This window comes from Mesoplodon mirus, assembly GCF_964341445.2.
Source record: "Mesoplodon mirus genome assembly, chromosome: 9".
In the NCBI taxonomy this organism is placed as follows: Eukaryota; Metazoa; Chordata; class Mammalia; order Artiodactyla; family Ziphiidae; genus Mesoplodon; species Mesoplodon mirus.
The window spans coordinates 25,599,688-25,622,469 of NC_138985.1; the positions used below are offsets into that span (position 1 = coordinate 25,599,688).

Genomic DNA, 22,782 nt, shown 5'->3' on the forward strand with positions numbered 1-22,782 from the left:
ACTACTATTAAATATTTGGTGACTATTTCAGAAAAAAGTCTTAATAGAAGAACTCACTGATGAATCTTTCTTGAATTCCTTCCAGGGATATATAGCCCTGTCTTATTTTGTCTTAGTAGTATAATCAGTTGTAATGTTATGGTTTGGGATGAAAACTAAACTTTAGAATTCAGTTTTCATAATGTAACCGTTCCCTATAGGAGAATTTTTTTAAAGTGATCACCTGTCTATTTAGGTCTATAGATACATTTTGTCTTGCTTGATGCTTGCCTAGCTTCCCTCCTGACCCCCACCCGCTTCCCTCCTCTACCACGTGCCTAATTGCTGCATCTGTTTCTTTTTGGAGGTTCCATAGTGCAGGTACTGCTTGCTGATGGGGGACCTGCTCACATTTTGCTTTGCTGTTTGGAGCAGGTGTTTTCAGCCCTTCTCACTGGCTGCTCTGAACTCCATACTCCAGTAACTGAAAGGTTATATTAGGAAACACTGAAATACCATATATGGTGACAACGTTATGTACTCACTGGGTGAATGAAATGCTGTAAACAAATATTTTGAATGATTTCTTGGGGAAACTGAAATACTCTTCTAAATTTTCAGCAAGCAAGCTCTCTCAGCCCTCAAGTTAATAGTTTTGGTTGGTCTTGTCACAGTCATATGTTAAGAAATAATGGAGAGGAAATTTAAATGTAAGGGCAATTTGGAAAAAAGTTATAGTAAAATAAAAGATAGGTTATTACTAATCCAAGTTTCCTTTTTTATGTGAAAGTTCTGTATTAGTTATAGAAAAGATTATGGAAACTTGCAGAAGAGGATACACACGTGGTTCACCTCGACTATCACTGGGTGGCACTGCGGGCTCACGAGATGCACTAGAAGTAGGACCTCTTGGGTGGTTAAAATACTGTGCTCACATCTTTCTGGAGAAGGCTTCTTATATTCATTCTAATGTTTGTCATTGCCCTTGTTATCTGTTGCCAAGTACCTGTTAAATTTATATTGTGTTTATTAGGTAGAACATTTTAATCTGCGTGCAACATATATATTTTTCTCTATAAGGTAAAACCTCAGTTGTTGTTGTTTTTTTTAAACTTAATTTTAACCTTATTGTTGAATTAACTTCTTACCATTGATAACTTTCCTCTTCAGGCCTCTGGGATAGTGGTTAGGAACATGGACTCTCAGACTAGTTTAAATCCTCAATATGCTACTAAGTAGTTGAGGCCCTTGGGCAAATCTTGAAATGGGCTCTGTGCCTCAGTTTCCTCATTCATTAAATGGGGATGATGGCAGTGTTTGCCTCCTGGATTGCTATGAAGATTAAAATGGGTTTATATATGTAAAGTGCTTACAGCAGTGCCCACTACATAGTCAGCACTAAGTAAGTGTTAGCTGTTATTGTTATATTATTATTACCATTGTCTCTACCTTTTTTGTTCCTTTTCCTTCAGCCCCCCTTTCAGCACACTCTCACCGTATTACTACATTCCTTAACCCTGCATATACTGACAGACAAGCATGTTGGTTGCAGCAGAGACTGATTTCTTTTACCCCAAAGGCTTTACTTTTGATGACCTATTGCAATTATTTAGAATGTAAACATTAAAAACTAAAAGTCTTACTTTGCTACTGCTTTTTTTTTTTTTTTAAGTTGAGGGAATGTATTTGTTAAAATGCCTCAACCAAAATTAAGTTAAAAATACCGATGACATATTGCTTATTGTAAATATGCATGTGAGGCCCATGGATGCTGGCTGGTGCTTTAGACTAGGCGGAGAACTGAGATAACTCGTTATACATCCAGGAAATACTTCTTTGCTAGTCAGCTGCGGTACAAACCTGAGAATTTTGAGTAAAAGTACTCTGGTTCACCTCAAGTTCTTCTAAAAGAACTCAGTTATTCTTGAGGTAACTGAGGTCTAGGCCTTTAGCTTTAAATCGGTAAAAATCAATATGCTGAAGAAAGGCTCGACATAAATCAGTGTAGCTGGTACTTTACCGAATACAGGTAAAACTCTTTTTCTTTCTGCTATTGTTTTCCTTTGTTTTGTTTTTGGTACTATCGCAAACTCCTCTTGACTTCATCTGGATCGTTTCTTGAGCTTTCCCGTGTTCACTCGAGACTGTCTAATGTACATAGGAGTGTGCAAACGATTAGAGGCAACATTTTTACAAGAGGATCAGTAATATCAGTATTTGGATTCTACCCCCAAACTTTACATTAAGAGCAATCTAAAAGGACACAGGACAGTTGCTTTCCTCTTTCTCTTTTTAAAACTGTGTCCCTTTCTCTCATGTTAGCTCAAAACATGCTTTCTGTCCTTTTTTTTCTTTCCTTCCCTTTCTCCCTCCCTCCCTTCCTTCTTTCCATTCTTTCTATTTCTTTAATCTTGTTTTCTCACCACTGTAAAAATGGCCTTATTATAATTTTGGGGCTAGCCTAGAAGTCCAAATATTTGTTATTTTTGAGCATCTTGAAAAAAAGAAAAGACCAGTAACCAAGCTAAAGTAGGTCTGAGACTGAAAACAAATTTAGCGGGAGGTCGAGGTGGAAAGATAGAATTTTAAAAGTGGTGTGTTGAGACAGAGACTCCTGACAAATGCTCACATGGCCCCTTCCTTTTGGTGGTAGTGATTACTGTGAAGACAGTGTCCAGAAATACAAAACCCGTTGACTGGAACTGTTTCAGGACCTTCCATTGGTCTGTGTTCTTTCCTTAATTTTTTGTCTTTTATTTTTGTTCTTGGGACCTTGGAAGTGGTTTTGGGAAAATGCTTTTCTTGTAGTGGGTAGGACTATGATACTCTTGCCCCAAGGGAAGGGAGTGATAAATGAAAGTGTTATTGTCTTTGGAAGCACAGACCTACGTATTAGGGCAGGCTAGGCAGCAGTCCTCTGTGTATGAATCCATGTAATGTGACATGAAAGGGAATTTTCCTGCCCGCTATCATATCTGGTTTCATATTCAGACATTCTTATTGACAGAGTAGAGTCATTTAATCAAAGGTTTGCCTTGTGTAGGAATTTTTCTGCCCAGGTTTTCAAGATTTCCATCAAATATCCATACAAGGTCTTCAGACAAACCAAAAAAGACTTCATAGTTTTGAGAAGCAATGATGATTTTACCTCTAGAAATAAAAATTCTCAGTTTTTCATATTTTGTTTAAGGATATACAATTAAATAATATTTTTATCTTTTAAAAATATTCATTTTGCGGGCTTCCCTGGTGGTGCAGTGGTTGAGAGTCCGCCTGCCGATGCAGGGGACACGGGTTCGTGCCCCGGTCCGGGAGGATCCCGCATGCCGCGGAGCGGCTGGGCCTGTGAGCCATGGCCATTGAGCCTGAGGGTCCGGAGCCTGTGCTCCGCAACGGGAGAGGCCACAACAGTGAGAGGCCCACATACCACCAAAAAAAAAAAAAAAAAGAAAAAAAAATATTCATTTTGCTAACTGCTCAATTTATGACTTGAAATCTGTTACAATGTTCTTTTTTACTTAAATAACACAATGGTTAGAAAAGGGAGAAAAAGGAATCTAAAGATGGTATTTCAGTTTGTTCAACAGTGTTGAATTTAAGCCTGCTCTTTGTTTTTAATTATCAAGCAAGCACAGTGACTTGGCTTTTTTTCTTTGTTATCATCTAAGAGTTTTATTGAAAAGAGTGTGACTGTAAACCAGGAGTTGCAAAATCAAATGCTTAAATATGTGGAGCAGGTAATTAAAATGAGTGAACTAAGCCAGACAAAAAACAACAGGGAATAGTGGTGGATATGGACTAAAAAGTCCACATCCTATCTGAGGGCATAGTTACTACTCAGTCCAGCCAGTTGTTGCCCTGTGAGATTATGGTCCCAAGTGTAGGGTGTGCTTGTAAGTATTTAACTAGCTTTCTTAAAGAAAAAAAAAGCTGTGATCTATAGCATTTGCCAATTCTCGTGGTGTAAATATTCCTACATAGCTCATTTCAAGCCTCTAATGTGACTGTTACTGAACATGCTTGGAAGAGATATTAGCAGTTGCTCTCATGGGCCAGTATAAGCCTTCTCCACCACTAGAGTAGCCAGATTTGCATTTTTTGATGCAAGAAATCTGAATTTGTATATAAAACCTTTCAATTTTTGAAATACTGTGTAGGCCAAACAAAACACATTAATGAACTGAATCATGCTCATTGAGCTGCCAACCTACAACCTTTGGAGGTAAACTGATAGCACTTGTCTTAGAAATCTTATTAGAAATCAAATTTTGGGGCTTCCCTGGTGGCACAGTGGTTAAGGATCTGCCTGCCAATGCAGGGGACACGGGTTCGAGCCCTGGTCCGGGAAGATCCCACATGCCGCGGAGCAACTAAGCCCGTGCGCCACAACTACTGAGCCTGTGCTCAAGAGCCCGCAAGCCACAACTACTGAGCCCACGAGCCACAACTACTGAGCCCGCGTGCCTAGAGCCTGTGTTCCGCAACAAGAGAAGCCACAACAAGGAGAAGTCTGCGCACCGCAATGAAGAGTAGCCCTCGCTCACTGCAACTAGAGAAAGCCCGCGCGCAACTAGAGAAAGCCCGCGCGCAGCAATGAAGCCCCAACACAGCCAAAAATAAAAACAAACCAATAAGTAAATTAATTAAAAAAAAAGAAATCAAATTTCGCTACTTTATAGTCAAACTGCAGATGTTTAATCAGTGGTTCCACTGGTATTTTTCTAAACCAATTGTGTTTTGTTGTTTTTTTTGCGTAGGCGGTCCTCTCACTGTTGTGGCCTCTCCCATTGCGGAGCACAGGCTCCGGACGTGCAGGCTCAGCGGCCATGGCTCACGGGCCCAGCCGCTCCGCGGCATGTGGGATCTTCCCGGACCGGGGCACAAACCCGTGTCCCCTGCATTGGCAGGCAGACTCTCAACCACTGCGCCACCAGGGAAGCCCACCAATTGTGTTTTAATGTGCGTTTAATATTTGTAAAAGGTAAAAAATTTGCAGTTCAGAAATTCTTCTTTGATTAATAAAAACAAAAAATATACTTGGAATTTCTAAAGCTGACTAACCTGGTTTGCAGTCTGTGGGAGTTGTTTTTCCTAGATGGATTATTTGTATCAGTGAAAGATGGAAAACACCAATCTAATTAATTGAAATTACTAAATTGTTGTGTCATAAAACCCTGTGTTTGCTGTTTGGCCTGTATTTGCTTGGATAATATGTTTTTTAAATGATAATTTTTCATTATTCACACTTTTGAGTGTTTTCAAAGCACTTTTACAATATTGTTTTGAAGTCACAAACAGAGCTATGAGGCGGTTAGTGATGTGTTGCAAACTTGACTCAGGACCTTGCAGTAAGGGGCTAATAAGCTGAGACTGAGACTCAGGCCTGTTGACTCAGGGTCCAAATTTCTTTCCACCAGACTGCTGAGGATATCAAAAAGGCTCAGAGACTATGCCCTCTTCAGAAGTGTCTAGCCCTCCAGTTGTGGTTAAGGCGTAGGTGGAGGATGTGGCTGGGAGAATGATCATTGTCTGATGAACATGAGAATTGACACAACAAAGAACAATGACTCCTAAAGGGCTCTATCATATTACAGTCTTCTAGCATATAAGAACATATTTGTGGATATGTTAGAATGCAGATCATATGCAAATGTGCTGAATTAGAGACATGTGAGACTACGGATATATGATACAGTGTATCATCAAAGGCTGATTATGTTGGTGTACCTTTGAGGTCTCTTAGAGGTGATGTTGAAAAGCCCAAACTCATCTGCAATTTGCAGCTTAGATCTTAAAAGCCATCTAACCTGTGCCATGTGGGCTGTTGTTGATGAGTTCTGACTGTGATACAAATTAGTGAGGTTCTAAAATCAGTTGACTTGATTTTCATCTTTGCTGAGATGTATTAGAACAGAGGAGAGATTGGCCAAGTGTTTGTGTAAATATAGTGAAATATTCTCATTGTTTCTGTTCCTGTGAAGTGACTCCCAAATTAGTAAAGATGACTGTTATATTTGCCAAACCATTTTGTGTGTGTTGGTAGGAGGAGGGGGCGAGAAAGTGTGAAAAGAATGTGCTTGTCCTGCAAACTCCACTTTGAGCTAAGTCCCCTAGGCCTGGTTCCAATCACATTTCTGCCCCTAAACTCCTCACATCGCTGGGCTTTAGCGTGTTTGCTGTGTGTCTTCTCACTAGACTCTGTTCCATGAGGGCAGAGAATCCGTCTCTTTTCACCACTGTATACCCGGTACCTCACACACTGCCTGAACAAAGTAGTCACTCAATAAATACTTCCTGGATGAAAAATGAAATGTAAATACAAGAGTTTTTAAACTTCCAAATAAAACAGAAATAGTATATAAAGTATAGAATGTGTTTTCTTTCTTTTGCTTTTCTTAGAGTTGTTGTTTTTCATCACTGAGTTGGTTTCTGTTAATTAACAGGGCAGTCCTTGCCACTGTGTATCTGTATTCATTGCATGAATTTTTGCTTGAAGTGCAGTGACATAATACATATTTTACCTGCTGAGTCATTTGATCGCTGACATGATTTCTTGTCCTAATCCACACCTGGCTTTGCACCTTTCCCCAGAACTCCCATGAGGTCACTTTAAGAAGAGTCACCAGTAAAGAACTTAATTATGTATTGCATTCTAGTGAGTCTTCCCTGTTATTCTGGGAACCATTCCACAGAAGCTCAGGAGAGCAGTGCAGTGTGACATGGCCAGACAAAAATCATCATCAGATTCACTTTGACATTCTTAGATTTTAGTCACTCAGAACGATCAGATGTAGGCAGAGTGTGTAAGTTAGTTAATTTTGTTCTCATGCCGAGGCTTGGTTTATAAACTGTTGTTATATTCAGGGTTGTTTTATATAGTTCTGTGACTTAAAGTTTCTAGGAAAATGCCTCCCTTGATTATAAAATCTTTCTCCCATGAACTTGGGAAGATGCCTGAAATTCCACTAAGGGAGATTAATTCCTTTAGCTCCAAGGTTTTTGGGCTTTCATTAATTTTCTATTAAAGTCTGTATACCCTGGAAAAGGTAACATCAGAACAATCTTCATTTACACCCTTTTTGGTGATTTGGCTATGCATTCCAGCTATTGTTCTATCTCTTTCCCCCTTTCACTGCCAAACTTAACATATTATTTGTATTTGAGGTTTCTGCTTCCTGCTTTTCCTAACCCTTTGCATTACAATGTCCACTCCAGTTCCTCTGCTGATATTGCCTTTAATGGCTAATTTCCCTTTTTTCTTTTGGCATTTAAAATTAAGCTCTAAGGAATATATACAAATATGAGGAAATTCTCATTAAGTGTAAAAATCAGGATATAAAAGTAAGTATAATCCCAAAGGTATGTAGTCCTTTCCATCTCCTGGATATGAGAAAATCTATATTTAGAAGAAAATGCAAAAGGTTTTTCTTTTAATATTGAGATGGGGAAGGCTTTTTTTTTTAATTGAGGTATAGTTTATTTACAATATTATATTAGTTTCAGGTGTATAGCACAGTGATTCAAAATTTTTATAGATTATACTCCATTTATAGTTATCATAAAATATTGGCTGTATTCCCTGTGCTGTACAATATATCCTGTACCTTATTTATTTTATGCATAGAAGTTTGTACCTCTTAATCCCTTACTCTTATCTTGTCCCTCCCCCTTTCTCTCTCCCCACTGGTAACCACTAGTTTGTTCTCTATATATCTGTGACTATGTTTCTCTTTCGTTATATTCACTAGTTTGTTTTATTTCTTAGATTCCACATATAAGTAATAACATACAGTATTTGTCTTTCTCTGTCTGACTTATTTCATTGAGTTAATACCCTCCAGGTTCCAGTGACAGAAGGTCACCAGGACATAAAGTCAGAGGTTATCAGAACTAGAGGAAAAATGTGACAAAATAGAGAATTGGAGAAGGTAACCTGAACTTGCATAACTAAACAAAGTGTAGGGAGCTCTTCCCCAAATGAGCACAACCTTCTGTAGAACAAGCATCCTGGGCTCCAGGGAACAATGAAGGAAATATACAGGGTCAGTGGGAGTCACCCTTTTTTTTTTTTTTAAGCATCTTCATTGGCGTATAATTGCTTTGCAATGTTGTGTTAGTTGCTGCTGTATAACAAAGTGAATCAGCTATACACATACATATATCCCCATATCCCCTCCCTCTTGCGTCTCCTTCCCAGCCTCCCTATCCCACTCCTCTAGGTGGTCACAAAGCACTGGGCTGATCTCCCTGTGCTGTGCAGCTGCTTCCCCCTAGCTATCTATTTTACATTTGGTAGTGTATATATGACCATGCCACTCTCTCACTTTCTCCCAGCTAACCTTCCCCCTCCCCAGGTCCTCGAGTCCATTCTCTACGTCTGCGTCATTATTCCTGTCCTGCCCCTAGGTTCTTCAGAACCTTTTTTTTTTTAGATTCCATATATATGTGTTAGCATACGGTATTTGTTTTTCTCTTTCTGACTTACTTCACTCTGTATGACAGACTCTAGGACCATCCACCTCACTACAAATAACTCAATTTCCTTTCTTTTTATGGCTGAGTAATATTCCATTGTAGATATGTGCCACATCTCCTTTATCCATTCCTCTGTCGATGGACACTTAGGTTGCTTCCATGTCCTGGCTATTGTAAATAGAGCTGCAGTGAACATTGTGGTACATGACTCTTTGAATTATGGTTTTCTCAGGGTATATGCCCAGTAGTGGGATTGCTGGGTCGTATGGTAGTTCTATTTTTAGTTTTTTAAGGAACCTCCATACTGTTCTCCATAGTGGCTGTACCAATATACATTCTCACGACAGTGCAAGGGGGCTCCCTTTTCTCTATACCCTCTCCAGCATTTATTGTTTGTAGATTTTTTGATGATGGCCATTCTGACTGGTGTGAGGTGTAGTTTTGATTTGCATTTCTCTAATGGTTAGTGATGTTGAGTATCCTTTCATGTGTTTGTTGGCAATCTGTATATCTTTGGAGAAATGTCTATTTAGATGTTCTGCCCTTTTTTGGATTGGGTTGTTTGTTTTTTTGATATTGAGCTGCATGAGCTGCTTGTCTATTTTGGAGTTTAATCTTTTGTCAGTTGCTTCATTTGCAAATACTTTCTCCTATTCTGAGAGCTGTCTTTTCATCTTGTTCATGGTCTCTTTTGCTGTGCAAAAGCTTTTAAGTTTCATTAGTTCCCATTTGTTTATTTTTGTTTTTATTTCACTTTCTCTAGGAGGTGGGTCAGAAAGGATCTTGCTGTGATTTATGTCAAAGAGTGTTCTGCCTGTGTTTTCCTCTAAGAGTTTTATAGTGTCTGGCCTTACATTTAGGTCTCTAATCCATTTCGAGTTTATCTTTGTGTATGGTGTTAGGGAGTGTTCTAATATCATTCTTTTACACGTGGCTGTCCAGTTTTCCCAGCACCACTTATTGAAGAGGCTGTCTTTTTTCCATTGTATATCCTTGCCTCCTTTATCAAAGATAAGCTGACCATATGTGTGTGGGTTTATCTCTGGGCTTTCTATCCTGTTCCATTGATATATAGTTCTGTTTTTGTGCCAGTACCATACTGTCCTGATTACTGTAGCTTTGTAGTATAGTCTGAAGTCAGGGAGCCTGATTCCTCCAGCTCTGTTTTTCTTTCTCAAGATTGCTTTGGGTAGTCGGGGTCTTTCATGTTTCCATACAAATTGTGAAATTTGGGAGTCAACCTTTATTCAACGTTTTGACCTCTGAACTGAATTGCCTAGTGCTTCCTCGAAGAACCTATTGGTCCTCCTGTTACAGACTCACCCCACCCCCATTCCTAGGCCAATTCTGACTTAAGGGAAGAGTTATTTTGTTTCTCTACCCATCCATGAATCTTTTGCATAATCATATACTCACTTTTAGCTCAATGAGGTCTTGACTACTGAGGATTCCATTGTTGTTACTAAGCCATCTTTGTTGCTTTCCTCACTCTGAATGTGAGGCCTCAGGCAACTCAGCCTCTGTGTTTATCCATTTGGTGTATGGTAAAAAGATGAATGGACTTGCTCTGTGTGACTCCATTGCACAGAGGGAGGATTTAGAGGAAGAGGCAAATACCAGCCTGTCCTTCTCCTTCTACGAAGATGCCTCCTACTGTTCTGCTTTTCTGTGGGGATTGCATCCAACTTTCCTCCTTTTCACCTGAAAGATTTCTCCTTCTTCATTAAGATTCTACTCCAAAATTAGAGGAAAACTGTATCATTCCTTCCTTTATTTACCAGTTTAACTAATAATGACTGCATGCCTATAGTATGTCTCAGATTATGTTCCTACTGCTGGGGAGAGAGCATCAAACACATCGGACAAGTTCTTTCCCTCCCGAAGCTTCCATTGTATTAATACTAATGGACAGAGAGAAGAGGAAATGACCCCATCTGAGTGAGTTAGCGAAGACCTCACTGGGAGATGGTATTTTAAACCATAACCCATTTACGTGTATTTTCTTTCTTGTCCTCTTACACCTTGCTTAAGACTCCACACTTTCAGTTATTCTTTTTTCTTGCATAATTAAATGAATTTCAGGGTTTTTCCCCCCATCTTCAAAAATAAAACCTCTGTCTTCCTGCTCACCTGTTTGAGCTACTGTCTAGTCTCTCTCCTTCCCAGACCTTTACACAAGCCTCTAAAATATTCTTTCACCTCCCACATTCTTTTCATTTTCTTAGCCCCCTTGAATCTGGCTTTTGTTTCCACTGCTTTATTGATATTGCATCTTAATGAGCATTTATGATTTCCTGGTCATCAAATATAAGGCCTTTTTTCAGTTTTTATTTCCATTCGTTGATTCATTCATGTATTCACTAAAAAAACTCCCAATACTTGTCTATCTCTGCTGTGACATTGCACACGGTATTTCTTTCATACGGAAGGTCCTTTTCCTTGTGTTTGCAAGGCTAAATTCCCTTTATTGAAGGGACTGCTCAAATGTCACTTTTTTTTATCTCTACTTGATTTTTTAAAGAAAAGTCTCTGTGGAACTAAATATTTCTATTTTGAATGTTAGATTTTAACCTTACTGAGAGATGAAACTCTGTTTTATTGATTTGGGGATCTTCCACTGTACCTGACAGAGTGCTTTGCGTGTAATAAGTACTTATTAAATATCTGTTAAATGCCTGAAGGAAACAGTAAATAAAAGTAACTTCATTCTTTGAACTTCTTTTAAAAACTAGTGTTACAGAACAGTGTATTATTTTATTCTAAAAACTGATATTTAAAGAACCAAGTTATTTAAAATGTGGAATCATATTTGAAGAAGATGTTTGAAACTGAAGACATGCCATCATAGGGATAAATAAGTAAATCATGTCACTAAATGTTACTTTTCTACATTTTCACTTACTCATCACACTTTTTCAGTCAAATGATTGACTGGGTCAGTGGTTCATGGTAAAAAATATGTTTGATGTATTATCCTAAACATGCTTTTGAAATTCTGTCTCTCTTTGCTGTCTGGTCTTACCTTCTGGCATTTGATATCCAGTTTCCTCATATGTCTGATTTTCATTCAGATGGATTGGCAAAATTATTCTGAGTGTAATGCAAATATGTTTTTCTTTTGAGTTCAGTATATAAAGTAAACATCAATATGCTTTGACTATCGTTAGTGATAATTCAGAGGAATGTGAAATGTGTGTGTTTCTTTCATTAAGTTAAAAAATTGCCATGAAGAGAAGGATATGGTAATATGTTTCTTTTTGCTAAGTAAATAAAAGTAGAGATTTAAAATTTACATAACAGCTCTACTGGCTTATTGGTGCTTACAGGTAAAATGTTTGTAGGTTGAAGTTTATTTCTAATTACATTGGAATAGAAGCCAAGGCATAGTTGTAGCAAAGCAGAAAACTTTGAATGAGTACTACTTTAAGTGTTCTGTAATAATTACGATCAAACTTATCTGTAGATGTTTACTTAATTGAAAAGGATGCTTAATCACTTTTTTTTTAAAACCAAGTAAAACCAGTCCTATAAAACTTTTCCAGGATCAGGGCCAATCAGAAATCCTAAGGAGTCTGATTCTGCACGTAATTTAGTATAGAATGCCAGAATCCAGAGTAGCTGAGTTCAGGTCCTGGCTTGTCCATTTACTAGGTCCATAACCTTGGGCAGATTACTAACCTGCTCCATGCCTCAGTTTTCTCATTTGTAAAATGGGTTCATCAGAACATGTCTCTCATATAGTTGCTATGAGGATTAAATGAGATATTTCACATAAAATGCTTAGAACAGTGCACAATAAGTGCTTAGTAAGTATTAGTTTTGATCATTAGTAGTAAAATGATAAATGTATAAATAGGTAGAACTCTTATTCTTCTTTCAACCTGCGATAGCCAAAATACCTTCTCTACTCCTGGATGTTTTTCCTCATTGGTCCTTAGTGGTTCTGAAGAAATTAGTCTACCTTAAGGTATGAGGGACAAAGCAAAGCAGATTAAATTGCATAGGAAGTTTGACATACAAAGTAATGGAATCAAGATGAAAAAGAGAGATGTCAGGACCTCAAACACTCCGATGAAGGCTCTTTTTGAAGAATTTTCCATCTTGAAAGGTGTATTCTCCATGAATGCTAGCCTCTTAATTTCCCTTTTAACATATTTCTCCCAGAAAATGTTTTACAGTTAGTAAATGAGTGAGGTTGAGCAGAAGAACGTAAGGAGAATTAATCGATTCAGTGAATGACATGCTTTCTAAGCACATGCAGAGGACAGCTGAGTGACTGTGGAGGGCTTCTAGACTACTCCAGGGATTTGCGGGGCCCAGCAGGGAATATAAAATGTGAAGTCAAGAGTATATACAGGACACAGACGTAAAGCTGAGCACTCCGAGGGTGAGAGGGGCTGGGAGCAGAGAGGTTAAATAGACAGGAGGCGGCGGTGTAAGGATGGCTTAGAGGGTAGAGTATCTGAGTGTGAGTCATAGTTTTGCTCTTCACCAACTGTGAGATCTAGACAAGATACTTAATCTCCCTAGGCTTAGTTTTCCCATCTGTCAAATGGAAGTTGTAATACCTACGTCATGTGAGATAATTTGGTTTCATTCATTGCCTCTTTATACTCCATGTAAGAACCAGTTGACCTAATTATATAAATCAATGGCTTCCCATGACACTTAGACTAATATCCCAGGTCCTTACCAGGCCTGTAAGGACCCATGTGATCTGGCCCTTGCGTACCTCCCCGACCTCACTTTATACTACCGCCTCTTGTACTTACTGTGTTCCAGCTACAGTGAGCTTCCTTCTGTTTCTTAATATGGTAAGCTTTTGACCACAAGGCAGTCTTTTAATTGGTTGATCTTGTTGCCTAGAAAAGTTTTCCCTAGATTTTCACGTGCCTTCTCCAGGTCTCAGATAAGATGTAATATTGTCGAAGAGGCCTTTACTAACCTGCTAGTCTAGAAGAGCCCTCTCTGTGATCATTTCATTTTCTTCACATTAATTATCATTTCCTGATGTTTTCTTGTTTATATCTGAATGTATCTTACACTAGAATGTGGGCTTCACGCAAGTGTGACCAATATCTGTCCTGTTCACTGCCGTATCCCTGTGCCTTAGAAGAGTTCCTGGCACGTAGGAGGTGCAATATGAAGATTTTTGAATAATTGAGTGAATGAATGTGGCTCTCGTCGACACTGAAATAAATATTAGTTCCTTTTTTTAACTGCACGGCTCCTCTTCTCTTTATGCTTTCTTGTAAGACTGCAACAGAAAATATAAAGATGAGCCTGGAGCATCTTGTAGTGCCACAATGGAAGGAAGTGCTGAAAACAAAAAAACACATAATGATGGGGTGTATGTCAGAGGGGCACAGGAGCCAACTGAAGAGCTCCCAATGGCCAAAACTGGAATGATTTGAACAATAAAATACAGTAGTATTGTATTATAACCCGAAGTATAAAATGAATATCCCTGAGTCTGTGCTGATATAAATAAATGTGATTGAATGAATAAATAAATAGGAAAGGGCTTCCCTGGTGGCGCAGTGGTTGAGAGTCCGCCTGCCGATGCAGGGGACACGGGTTCGTGCCCCGGTCCGGGAAGATCCCACATGCCGCGGAGCAGCTGGGCCCGTGAGCCATGGCCGCTGAGCCTGCGCGTCCGGAGCCTGTGCTCCACAACGGGAGAGGCCACAACAGTGAGAGGCCCGCGTACCACAAAAAAAAAAAAAAAAAAAAAAAGGCAAGAAGGGACAAATCTCCTGTGCGGAAGAATTCCAGATGGTTTATGTAGACACTGCCCTCAGGAAGGAGGAACATAACTCCCCACACCTTAAGTGTAGACTGTGCATGGTGACTTCCTTCCAAAGAGTACAGCGTGGACAGGGGGAGGAAAAAAGAGTGATTTGACAGTGGAGAAATCTTACTAACATTACCTTGCCAGGTGATCAAGGTCAATACCAACAGTGATAAATCATGTTGATAGTATGTACCTTTGATATGCTGTGTTGAAAATGGCACTTTACTTTTATCGTCTTCCTTCTCGAAATCCATAACCCCAGTCTCATTATTTGAAAAACATAAAAAAAAAATCCCAGTGAGGAATATTCTACAAAATACCTGATCAGTAGTCTTCAAAACTGTCAAGATCATCAAAAACAAGGAATGTATGATAAATTGTTACTGCCAAGAGGAGCCTAAGGAGGCATAAACATAATGTGGATGAGGATCTTGGAACAGTAAAAGGACATTAAGTTAAAATGAAAGATATCTGAACATATGCACTTTAATAATAATTCATCAATATTAGTTTTTTAATTGTAAAATATGTATGACATTGATGTAAGATGTTAATAATAGGGAAACTGGGTGTGTTGTATATGGAAACTCTCTGTAGTATCTTGGTATTTTTTCTATAAATCTAAAACTGTTCTAAAAAAGTTTTAAAAAAATTTGTGAACATTTTCTCACTGTATTCTTCTGTTGCATCATTTTAAGCGGGAAGCCCGATGAGTTTTAAGTAGAAGGATGACATGATATGATTTGTGATTTTATAATGATCATCTGAAAGATGTGCAAAGAACAATTCCTTACCATGATCTGCAAGGACTGGCATGGTCTGGCCTCTGTAAACCTCTCCAACTTCATTTCCTGTCTCTTTCTTGCCATGCTTCAGTTGCACTGGTCTACTTTCAGTTTTTTTTTTTTTCTTCCTGTATGCCAGTCTCTTTCCTGCCTTAGGGCTTTCACACATGTTATCCTCTTTGTTTTTAAAGTTCTCCTCCATCTCCTCTCCCCATGGCAGTTCCTATGACTGTTTGTTTAGTTGTCTTCTCCACTATTCTTAAGTCCAAAGTGGGCAGGACTACTTCTTTTTCATTTACTTATGTATAGCCAGCACCTAGCATAATGCCTCACGCAAAGCAACATTCAGTATTTGTTGAATAAATAAATAGTAATTACTGTTTTCATTCACGCTTTAAAAAATATTAGTGTGCAAGTTCTATTTTAGCTGCTGAGTACATACAAAGGGTTTATAATACATAATTCTTACCCTGAAATAGTTCCCAATTTAAAAGGAATGATTGAATAATATTGTAGCATGGAGGAAGGCGCTATAGTTGAAGTGAAGTTCTGCCACTAGCCAACAACGTGACATCAGATAAATTGCTTACCTTCTCTGTTCCTTTATTTATCTATCTGTAACGTTAAGGAGTCTGACTGGAGTTTCCTACGGCTTTGGTTCTCAAATCTGTGTACAATTAATGGTACATTGGTTCATTTATTTCTTCCCAGGCTCCAGTCTGAGTCAGTAGGTCTGGATGGGGTCCAGGAATTCCCCAGGTGATTGTGATGTACCACTAGGTTTAGGAACTACTGATTTAGGTCTTTCTAGTTTAGGGGAAAGGCGGGGGCAGGGGAAGGGAAATAATCTTATAATTCTATTGCAGTATGTAGCCGACTGTGAAAGTGCAAAAGTCAGGAGACAGACAAATTAAGGTGTTGTATTTGTTCAGAGGCAGGGAAAATATTTTTTTGCTTGGGTGATGTGGGGACTTAGTGAAACAGCGATGTGGAAATGGACTTTGAAGAGAGGATGCAGATTTAGGCAGGTGCAGAAGCGATCACGATTGGTGTTTAGTCTAGCTTAGTTGGAGGCCAGAATATATGAAAAGAAGCAGGAGGGAAAAAATTACCCATTTTGATGCGACGGACCATACTTCTGATCTTGTTTTCCCCATTTTACCTGTGATACTTGGTTGTCCTTTTGGAGATGAAAGATTATATTATTGCAGCTTGATCTTCATTAGGTAGAGGTAAAACGAGGTGATGGACACCATGAGGACACTTTGGGAAATAATTGGGCATATTCTTCCTCAAGCCTTTTAGGGCTGTGCCCTTTGAGATCCACTTTGACAGCCCCACTGGTTTCCTGGTTAGACACAAAGAATATCAGGACCCACTATGTTATCTAAAATAATAATTTTGCTGTCAGAATGATTATTATTAAACCAAAGTTGGCTTTTTTATTTAGATGAAACCGTATAAAGGCAACATTCTGAGTAAATTATATGGCATCCACATGATGAAATAATGAGCTTAAGTTTAGGGAACGAAAGTAACGATCTAATGCAATATTTAGAATAGGTATACAGTATGTAGTTATTAACCTAGAAGTCACATCCTGCATTCTTTTGATGTGTGGAAAATTTGTCATTAATTGCCAGGAAGCCTCTGATTTTTCATACATAATCATGTCATAGCTGTTGACTTTTTCCCCCTTCTCCTGCCTTAAAAATATGTCTTTGTAAATAGATTACTTTCAGATCTGTAATGCTCCTTTTAAACATTGGGTTGCTAAGTTTGGCCCTGTTGCTCTCTTTTTTAAAATTGAATTCCCCCCGACCAACTTTGCCTCTGAGTCATCACTGACAAATCACACTTTGTTTTTTCTTGGATGGCAACTGGCGTAAACTCTTATTTAACCTTCCTGCCCAGTGGGAGCCTGCTAGTTCTGAAATGCTTTTTGTTTTCATGAGCTACCGTTGTGTGGAGAAAATGGGTATGATCTTCCATTTGGAAACAGTCTGTGAGATGAATTCTGACCCTTCATTCAAACTCACTCTAAATGGGGCTGTTTTTATTCAACAGTTGTCAAAGACAGCTTTTCAAGGCAGGGTCAGAAACACCAAAGTCAAAATTGAGAAGAAAGAATGAAGTAGTGGGCAAGAAATGAGGCAGCTAGGCTGACCTTTAGCCTAGCATCCGGCCCATTCCCACCCCTGGAAACCATTTCAGATCAATCTAGGAGCTACACGTTAACCTGTAACCATCCAGTCAGCCCATTACTTCCTGCAGCCCTTGCTGTTTTTGGCCTATTGACTGTCACTTGACTTTGAAATTAGAAAAGTGGAAATACCAAGCCCCTTGTGACTTTTTGCTTGCAAAGAATTACCTTTATTAATGTGAATTATTGGCCTCCAGTAGCACCGGAGCTCCTTAGAGAGTGACTTTCACTAGCTTTTTGAAAGGGACAATTCCCCCCTCGCCAACATGGCTAGATCAAAGAAACACCTTTCTTACAGTAAAACCTCAGACTTGAGAAAATTTCCCCAGTTTCAGGAAGAGCCTTCATGGGAAAATAACTACTGTTGAATCCCTGGTAGCTTTTTATCTGCTATATTGTTAAGAAGAAGAACAGAGTCAGAAGTATAGACCTTGGAAGCAAATTTAAGACCATTTACTAATCTGCAAATTGTGTCCTGTGTTCACATTTCCTAGGGTGGCATTGTAGGCTTGCCTCTACTTCAGCCAGACCATGTGGGGTATTATCTTCTTATGTTTTGTTCGTGAATTATTTGGTTTGATACAGGAGTTATGCTTTTTTTTAAAAAAAAAGTCTGAAAACAATTGGTTTAGGTCAAATGCCCAAGATTTTATAGAGAAAGTGTCTGAAGGTCAATGTGGTTAAATTAAATACCTACAGTTGTACAACTAGAGGTTGACAGAAATTAGGAACCATGAATCTGGACTTCCCATCCAGTACATTTTTACTACAAAATGTTGATTTGATTTTCCATTTTGAAAGACACAGAAGTGATCTGTGAAATGATGATTAGCACCAGGCAGCCCCAGGCAGCCCTGGAATGCTCCATGGTTCAAATGCCCAAGACCAGATGGAGGTCCAGAAGTGGATGACTCAGAGTTTATTAGTTTTGCCACCTGGGCAGTATAGCCAAACCAGCTGCCATAAGGCAGTTCCAATTTCAACAAAGCAGTAAATGAACATAAAAGTGAGTGTAAATCCCAAGGAAAAAGTAAAGGAGAATGGCTGCTGCTGCAAGGAGATTCATCCAGGCTGAGCCCCATTGACGGCCCTTGTAGGAGGCACATCTGCCATGCTAGGTAGAGGGCAAGGACAGGTTGCAGCACCAAGCCCTGAAAAGTCACCCCTTGAGTCGCTCCAGGAGCCAGTCTCCATTTGGGATGTTTGACTTGCTGGCTTGGTAGATTCCTAATCGCATCTGATGATAATAGAATGAGAAAAGCCAACGCCTGTTAGATCATGATGATGCTGTGAGGCCAGAACCTTTTTTCTGGAAACTATGGAAAGTTGTTATTTGGTCACCTCCTTTCTATAGTTCTGGGCCCTTGGAGGCATGGATAGTCATTGGAACATAAGCCCTTTGTGGCAGACGACCAGGAATCAAGTCGTTATCCTCATATGGAATTGAATTATTGTAGGTTTTTAAGACCTATATATGAAATACTGCAAGAGTCAGAGGTTGACCCTACAGTTTTAGATGACCCCTTTAATAGATCTGTAGTTCTTGAAACCTGAAGCAAGTATAATAATGAGGATATGATCCTAGGACCAAGTTGAAAGAGGTACAGTAATTTTTGTTTAAATGAGACTGATTCACTAATGAATTAAAAAAAGTTAAGTAATCTTGATCCTCTGTGCCAGTAAGAATGCTTTGGGCAACAAGGAACAGAAAACTTGATTAAACTGACTTAAACAAAATAGAGGTTTATTATTATTATTTTTTCGTGTTATGAGAAGTTTAGAGGAATGTGGCTCCTGACTAGTTCACCTGCTCAGTGATGATGCAGGCTCTTTTTGTGTCATCTTGATGGAAAGTAAAAGGGGAAGGGAATGTACTAGTTGCTGATGTATTTTGCAATGGCTTGGATGCTAAAGGCTGGACCAGGGTCCCATCCGTTGGGTTAACCTCTGCCTTCAGGTGATCTTTTCAGGAGCTGAGTGTTTCCGTGTTTTTATTTCTCAATTGACCGTTTGTTACTCAGTACTTAGTCTCACGCAATAATGTAATACTGCTCTTCTTTTCTTTGTATGATGAAAGTGTGGTTGCCTGCATATTTTCTAACCAAGCAAGACAATTTTTTCTCTCTCCTTTTTCCTTCTACAATGACATGAAGTGAAATCAAACGAGAATATTCCTATTGTAACCTTCTGTTTATGAGTATAGATAAAGTAGCTTTTTTTTTTCTTCTTCTTCTCGTAGGTGGCATGTTTGACTCACGTTGCTGCGAATTATCTTATTGGCCAGGAGGAAGCGCGGCGCTGGGGCACAGCTCACGGAAGTATTGTTCCTTACCAGGTAAGAATACAGCAATATAGGATCAGTCTATTAGAATCTGCAGTTCTGTATGATCTGAGTTTGAGAGATGATTCCTTTTTAAAAAAAGACTTACAGGGTTTTCTGTCATATATCTTTGTTTGACTATAACAAGGTTCTGTTATTCACTTCAAATTCTGTGTTTTGCACATTTATTCCTCAGAAGATTAGTAACAGGACACTTGAATGGATCAAAAGAACTTGCTGAAAGTGAGTGACTTTTAGACTCAGATGATGGTTTGCTTTTATTTTTTTCACCCAAAAGACGCACTGATTGTACCCATTTTATAAAGCCTGGTTTGTTCGCCATGTCAATTAAAAACCAAATGTTACCTACCCCAGCTGACAATAATATTCTCACAGGGTTGGAGGAAAATGAAAATTTGCGTGTGACAGATCTTCAGTTCTTGAGCAAAGCAGATGGTTCAGGGACTGCTGTTCTTTATTAAGTGTCTAAACTTGTCCTCAGAAATTCTTGACTTTGGCTAGTGTGAATGAATATGTGAAGAAACTATGACTTTTCAAAAATAAAAACAAAAACTCCTCTTCAACCTTTTCAACAGAGGACAATGTTGGAAACCATGGGAATTCATCTCAAATGTTGGAAGTTCAGGCTTCAGTTTTTGATGAGTATGGAGAAAGTATCTGTGAGTCAGAAGGCTTTACAGTAAAGTTCCAAATCATGTCACATAGGGAGGTATTCAGTATGTTCAAGTATAACATTTATAGTCTATTTTTTGCTTATTTTAAAAAACAGAATGTCTTTAAAAAATGTTTTGTGTAGACCTCAGTATCCCTCCTGGGTGTTTACACCGAGAGCTCTGGCATCTTGGGTGTGCTCTCAATTATTTCACTGTGAGGTCAAAAGAAATTTAGAGTCATCGGCTATTTTTATTATCGGTAAAAGATATGGGAGACTCTGTATGTGTGTGTATGTGTGTGTGTGTTTCTTTTCATTGAAGACAGAAATGTGCTTTTCCTTCTTGAATTGCCCCAGTTACGTAAAATGGCCACTGTGCTTGTTTGATCTAGTTGATTGCAGCTTTATAATCTGTAAGAAATAAAAGAAGATCTACTAGGGTCTTTCCTCAAAAGCCCAGAATTAATTTGTTTCCTCTTGATGGAGAACGGGTTCAGCACTGTGATTAAGGAACAAATGCACATTTAGCTTGAATGAAGCTAGTGTACCAAGATGGAGCCTAGATATGTTTGTAGACCCCGGTCTGTTTTCAATTTTTTAAATAGATTTGGGAAATATATTTATGGGTGAATTACAGGGCAGTTATAATTCAGTTTTCTACAATAATTAAAGCTTTGCATCTCATTTGAGTTGTCTGAGTTTTGGGCTGAAAGCCTATAATGGAAGACTCTGATGGTCTCAGGAATTAGTTACAGTGGCCACCTCACTCTCTTCAATTTTTATATTTTAATTGAAGTAGAGTTGATTTACAATGTTGTGCCAGTCTCTGCTGTACAGCAAAGTGACTCAGTTTTACACATATAGACATTCTTCTTCATATTCTTTTCCATTATGGTTTATCCCAGGAGGTTGGATATAGTTCCCTATGCTATACAGTAGGACCTTGTTTATCCATTCTAAATGAAAATAGTTTGCATCTACGAACTGCAAATTCCCAGTCCATCCCTCTCCCTTCTCAATTTTATTGAACTCTAAAGGATTCTGGGGACCAAGGACCTCACATGCATGAAATGAAAATTTTTGAAAAGTAGTGCTCCTTGATTTGTGTGTTATTTTGTATACATGCATTTTTTTTTTTTTTTTTTTTTGGCCGCTCTGTACAGCATGTGGGATCTTAGTTCCCCAACCGGGATCGAACCTGTGACCCCTGCAGTGGAAGCACGGAGTCTTAACCACTGGACCACCAGGGAAGTCCCTGTATACATGCAGTTCTTAACTTCTTGGGTTGATTATCCACTTGCGCTCTTTCCTCCCTGCTCTTTGGCTTCCACCTTTTTGAAAATGAGTAAATTAAACAAAGTATACAGAACTGAGATAAGCATTTTGCTGCTTGAACATCTTAGTGGAGGCTTTTCTGAGAATTCAGATTTTTAAAAGGAATTTTTGATTCCAGTGCTCCTTTTGTTCCCATTATCAGTGGGTTTTGCCCCTGAGAAGTGCCTAGCCCAAGGGATTGATCACTACATAATGCTCATATTAATATTTTTAATGCATTCATATTAGTTCAATGTTTCTCAACCCTTCAAACAATTATATTTGTAAAGACAGGAGTGTTTTAGGGACTGGAGAGGAGAGTGCAGAGAAAGCAGCTGGTCTTCAAAAAGAATATATTTTGTTTATTACGTATATGTGCAGTTATCAGTGTGGCCACCCCTCTTTAGATATATGACTAACATGATACACATCGAGGACCAAAGCAACAGCCTGGCTGCTCATAGCCTCCTATCGCTCTTCATGATCTTTTCCTATTTCAGTTGTCTTCCCCACACTTATTTCTCTTAAACATGCACATGAATCATTTGGAAACCCCGTTAAGATGCCGATTCTGATTCCAGGTGATGTTGATGCTGCCCATGACAACGATAAGATTGTAGACCTAGACTTTCTTATTATTGATGACTGCACCATCTCGTTTATATTTCACTGGCAAATCCCAGTGCTGATTGGATTTAATAGTCCATCTATTCCGTGCCTGACTGAAGCAGTGAATATGACTGGGGGAAAAACATAACCACCATGTTATGTTCATGGCTGTCTCTCCCCAGCCTTACTCAGCAATCTTGCCACATTTATCTACATATTTATCTTCTCTCTCTGATATGATTATTTCACATCTTCTCTCTCTTCAAGTCTTCTTCCTCTCTCCTCATCCTTAGGCAAAGACTTTGTCTCATATGACACTAAAAACTGATGCAACCAGAAGAGAACTGCTGCATTTTTTTTTCTACCATAACTCTCAAACTTCACTTCCTCCTACCACAGTGAATGAACTGTCCCTTTCCACACTTTGCCGATTTAAAGGCGTTGCTCCTGCACTCGATCTCTTCCATCACCTGTATTATCTGTCAGTGGTTAAATATATGATCACGTCCTTCACTTTAAAAAAAACCAGCCTTGGACATCGCCCCCCCATACCCTAACCCCCCAACTCTGGGGCATGTCTTATTCCATTTACCATCCCATTTCTTCGTGCTCTTATTTATAGGACAAAAC

The 22,782-nt window shown here is 38.9% G+C and overlaps 1 protein-coding gene and 1 long non-coding RNA gene across 4 annotated transcripts in view; one reads left to right on the forward strand and one right to left on the reverse strand.

Annotated features, from left to right (window-relative positions):
• Positions 1–22,782, reverse strand: part of LOC309810134 — a 252,520-nt gene that overhangs the window by 166,616 nt on the left and 63,122 nt on the right. The gene's annotated exons all lie outside the window — the stretch shown is intronic.
• SUGCT (succinyl-CoA:glutarate-CoA transferase) overlaps positions 1–22,782 on the forward strand; it is a 720,769-nt gene that overhangs the window by 103,953 nt on the left and 594,034 nt on the right. For all 3 annotated transcript variants that reach the window (XM_082631909.1, XM_082631908.1, XM_082631910.1), the window contains exon 9: positions 19,476–19,571. In XM_082631909.1, coding sequence (XP_082488035.1) covers positions 19,476–19,571 — 96 coding nt within the window. The remainder of the gene's footprint in view (positions 1–19,475; positions 19,572–22,782) is intronic.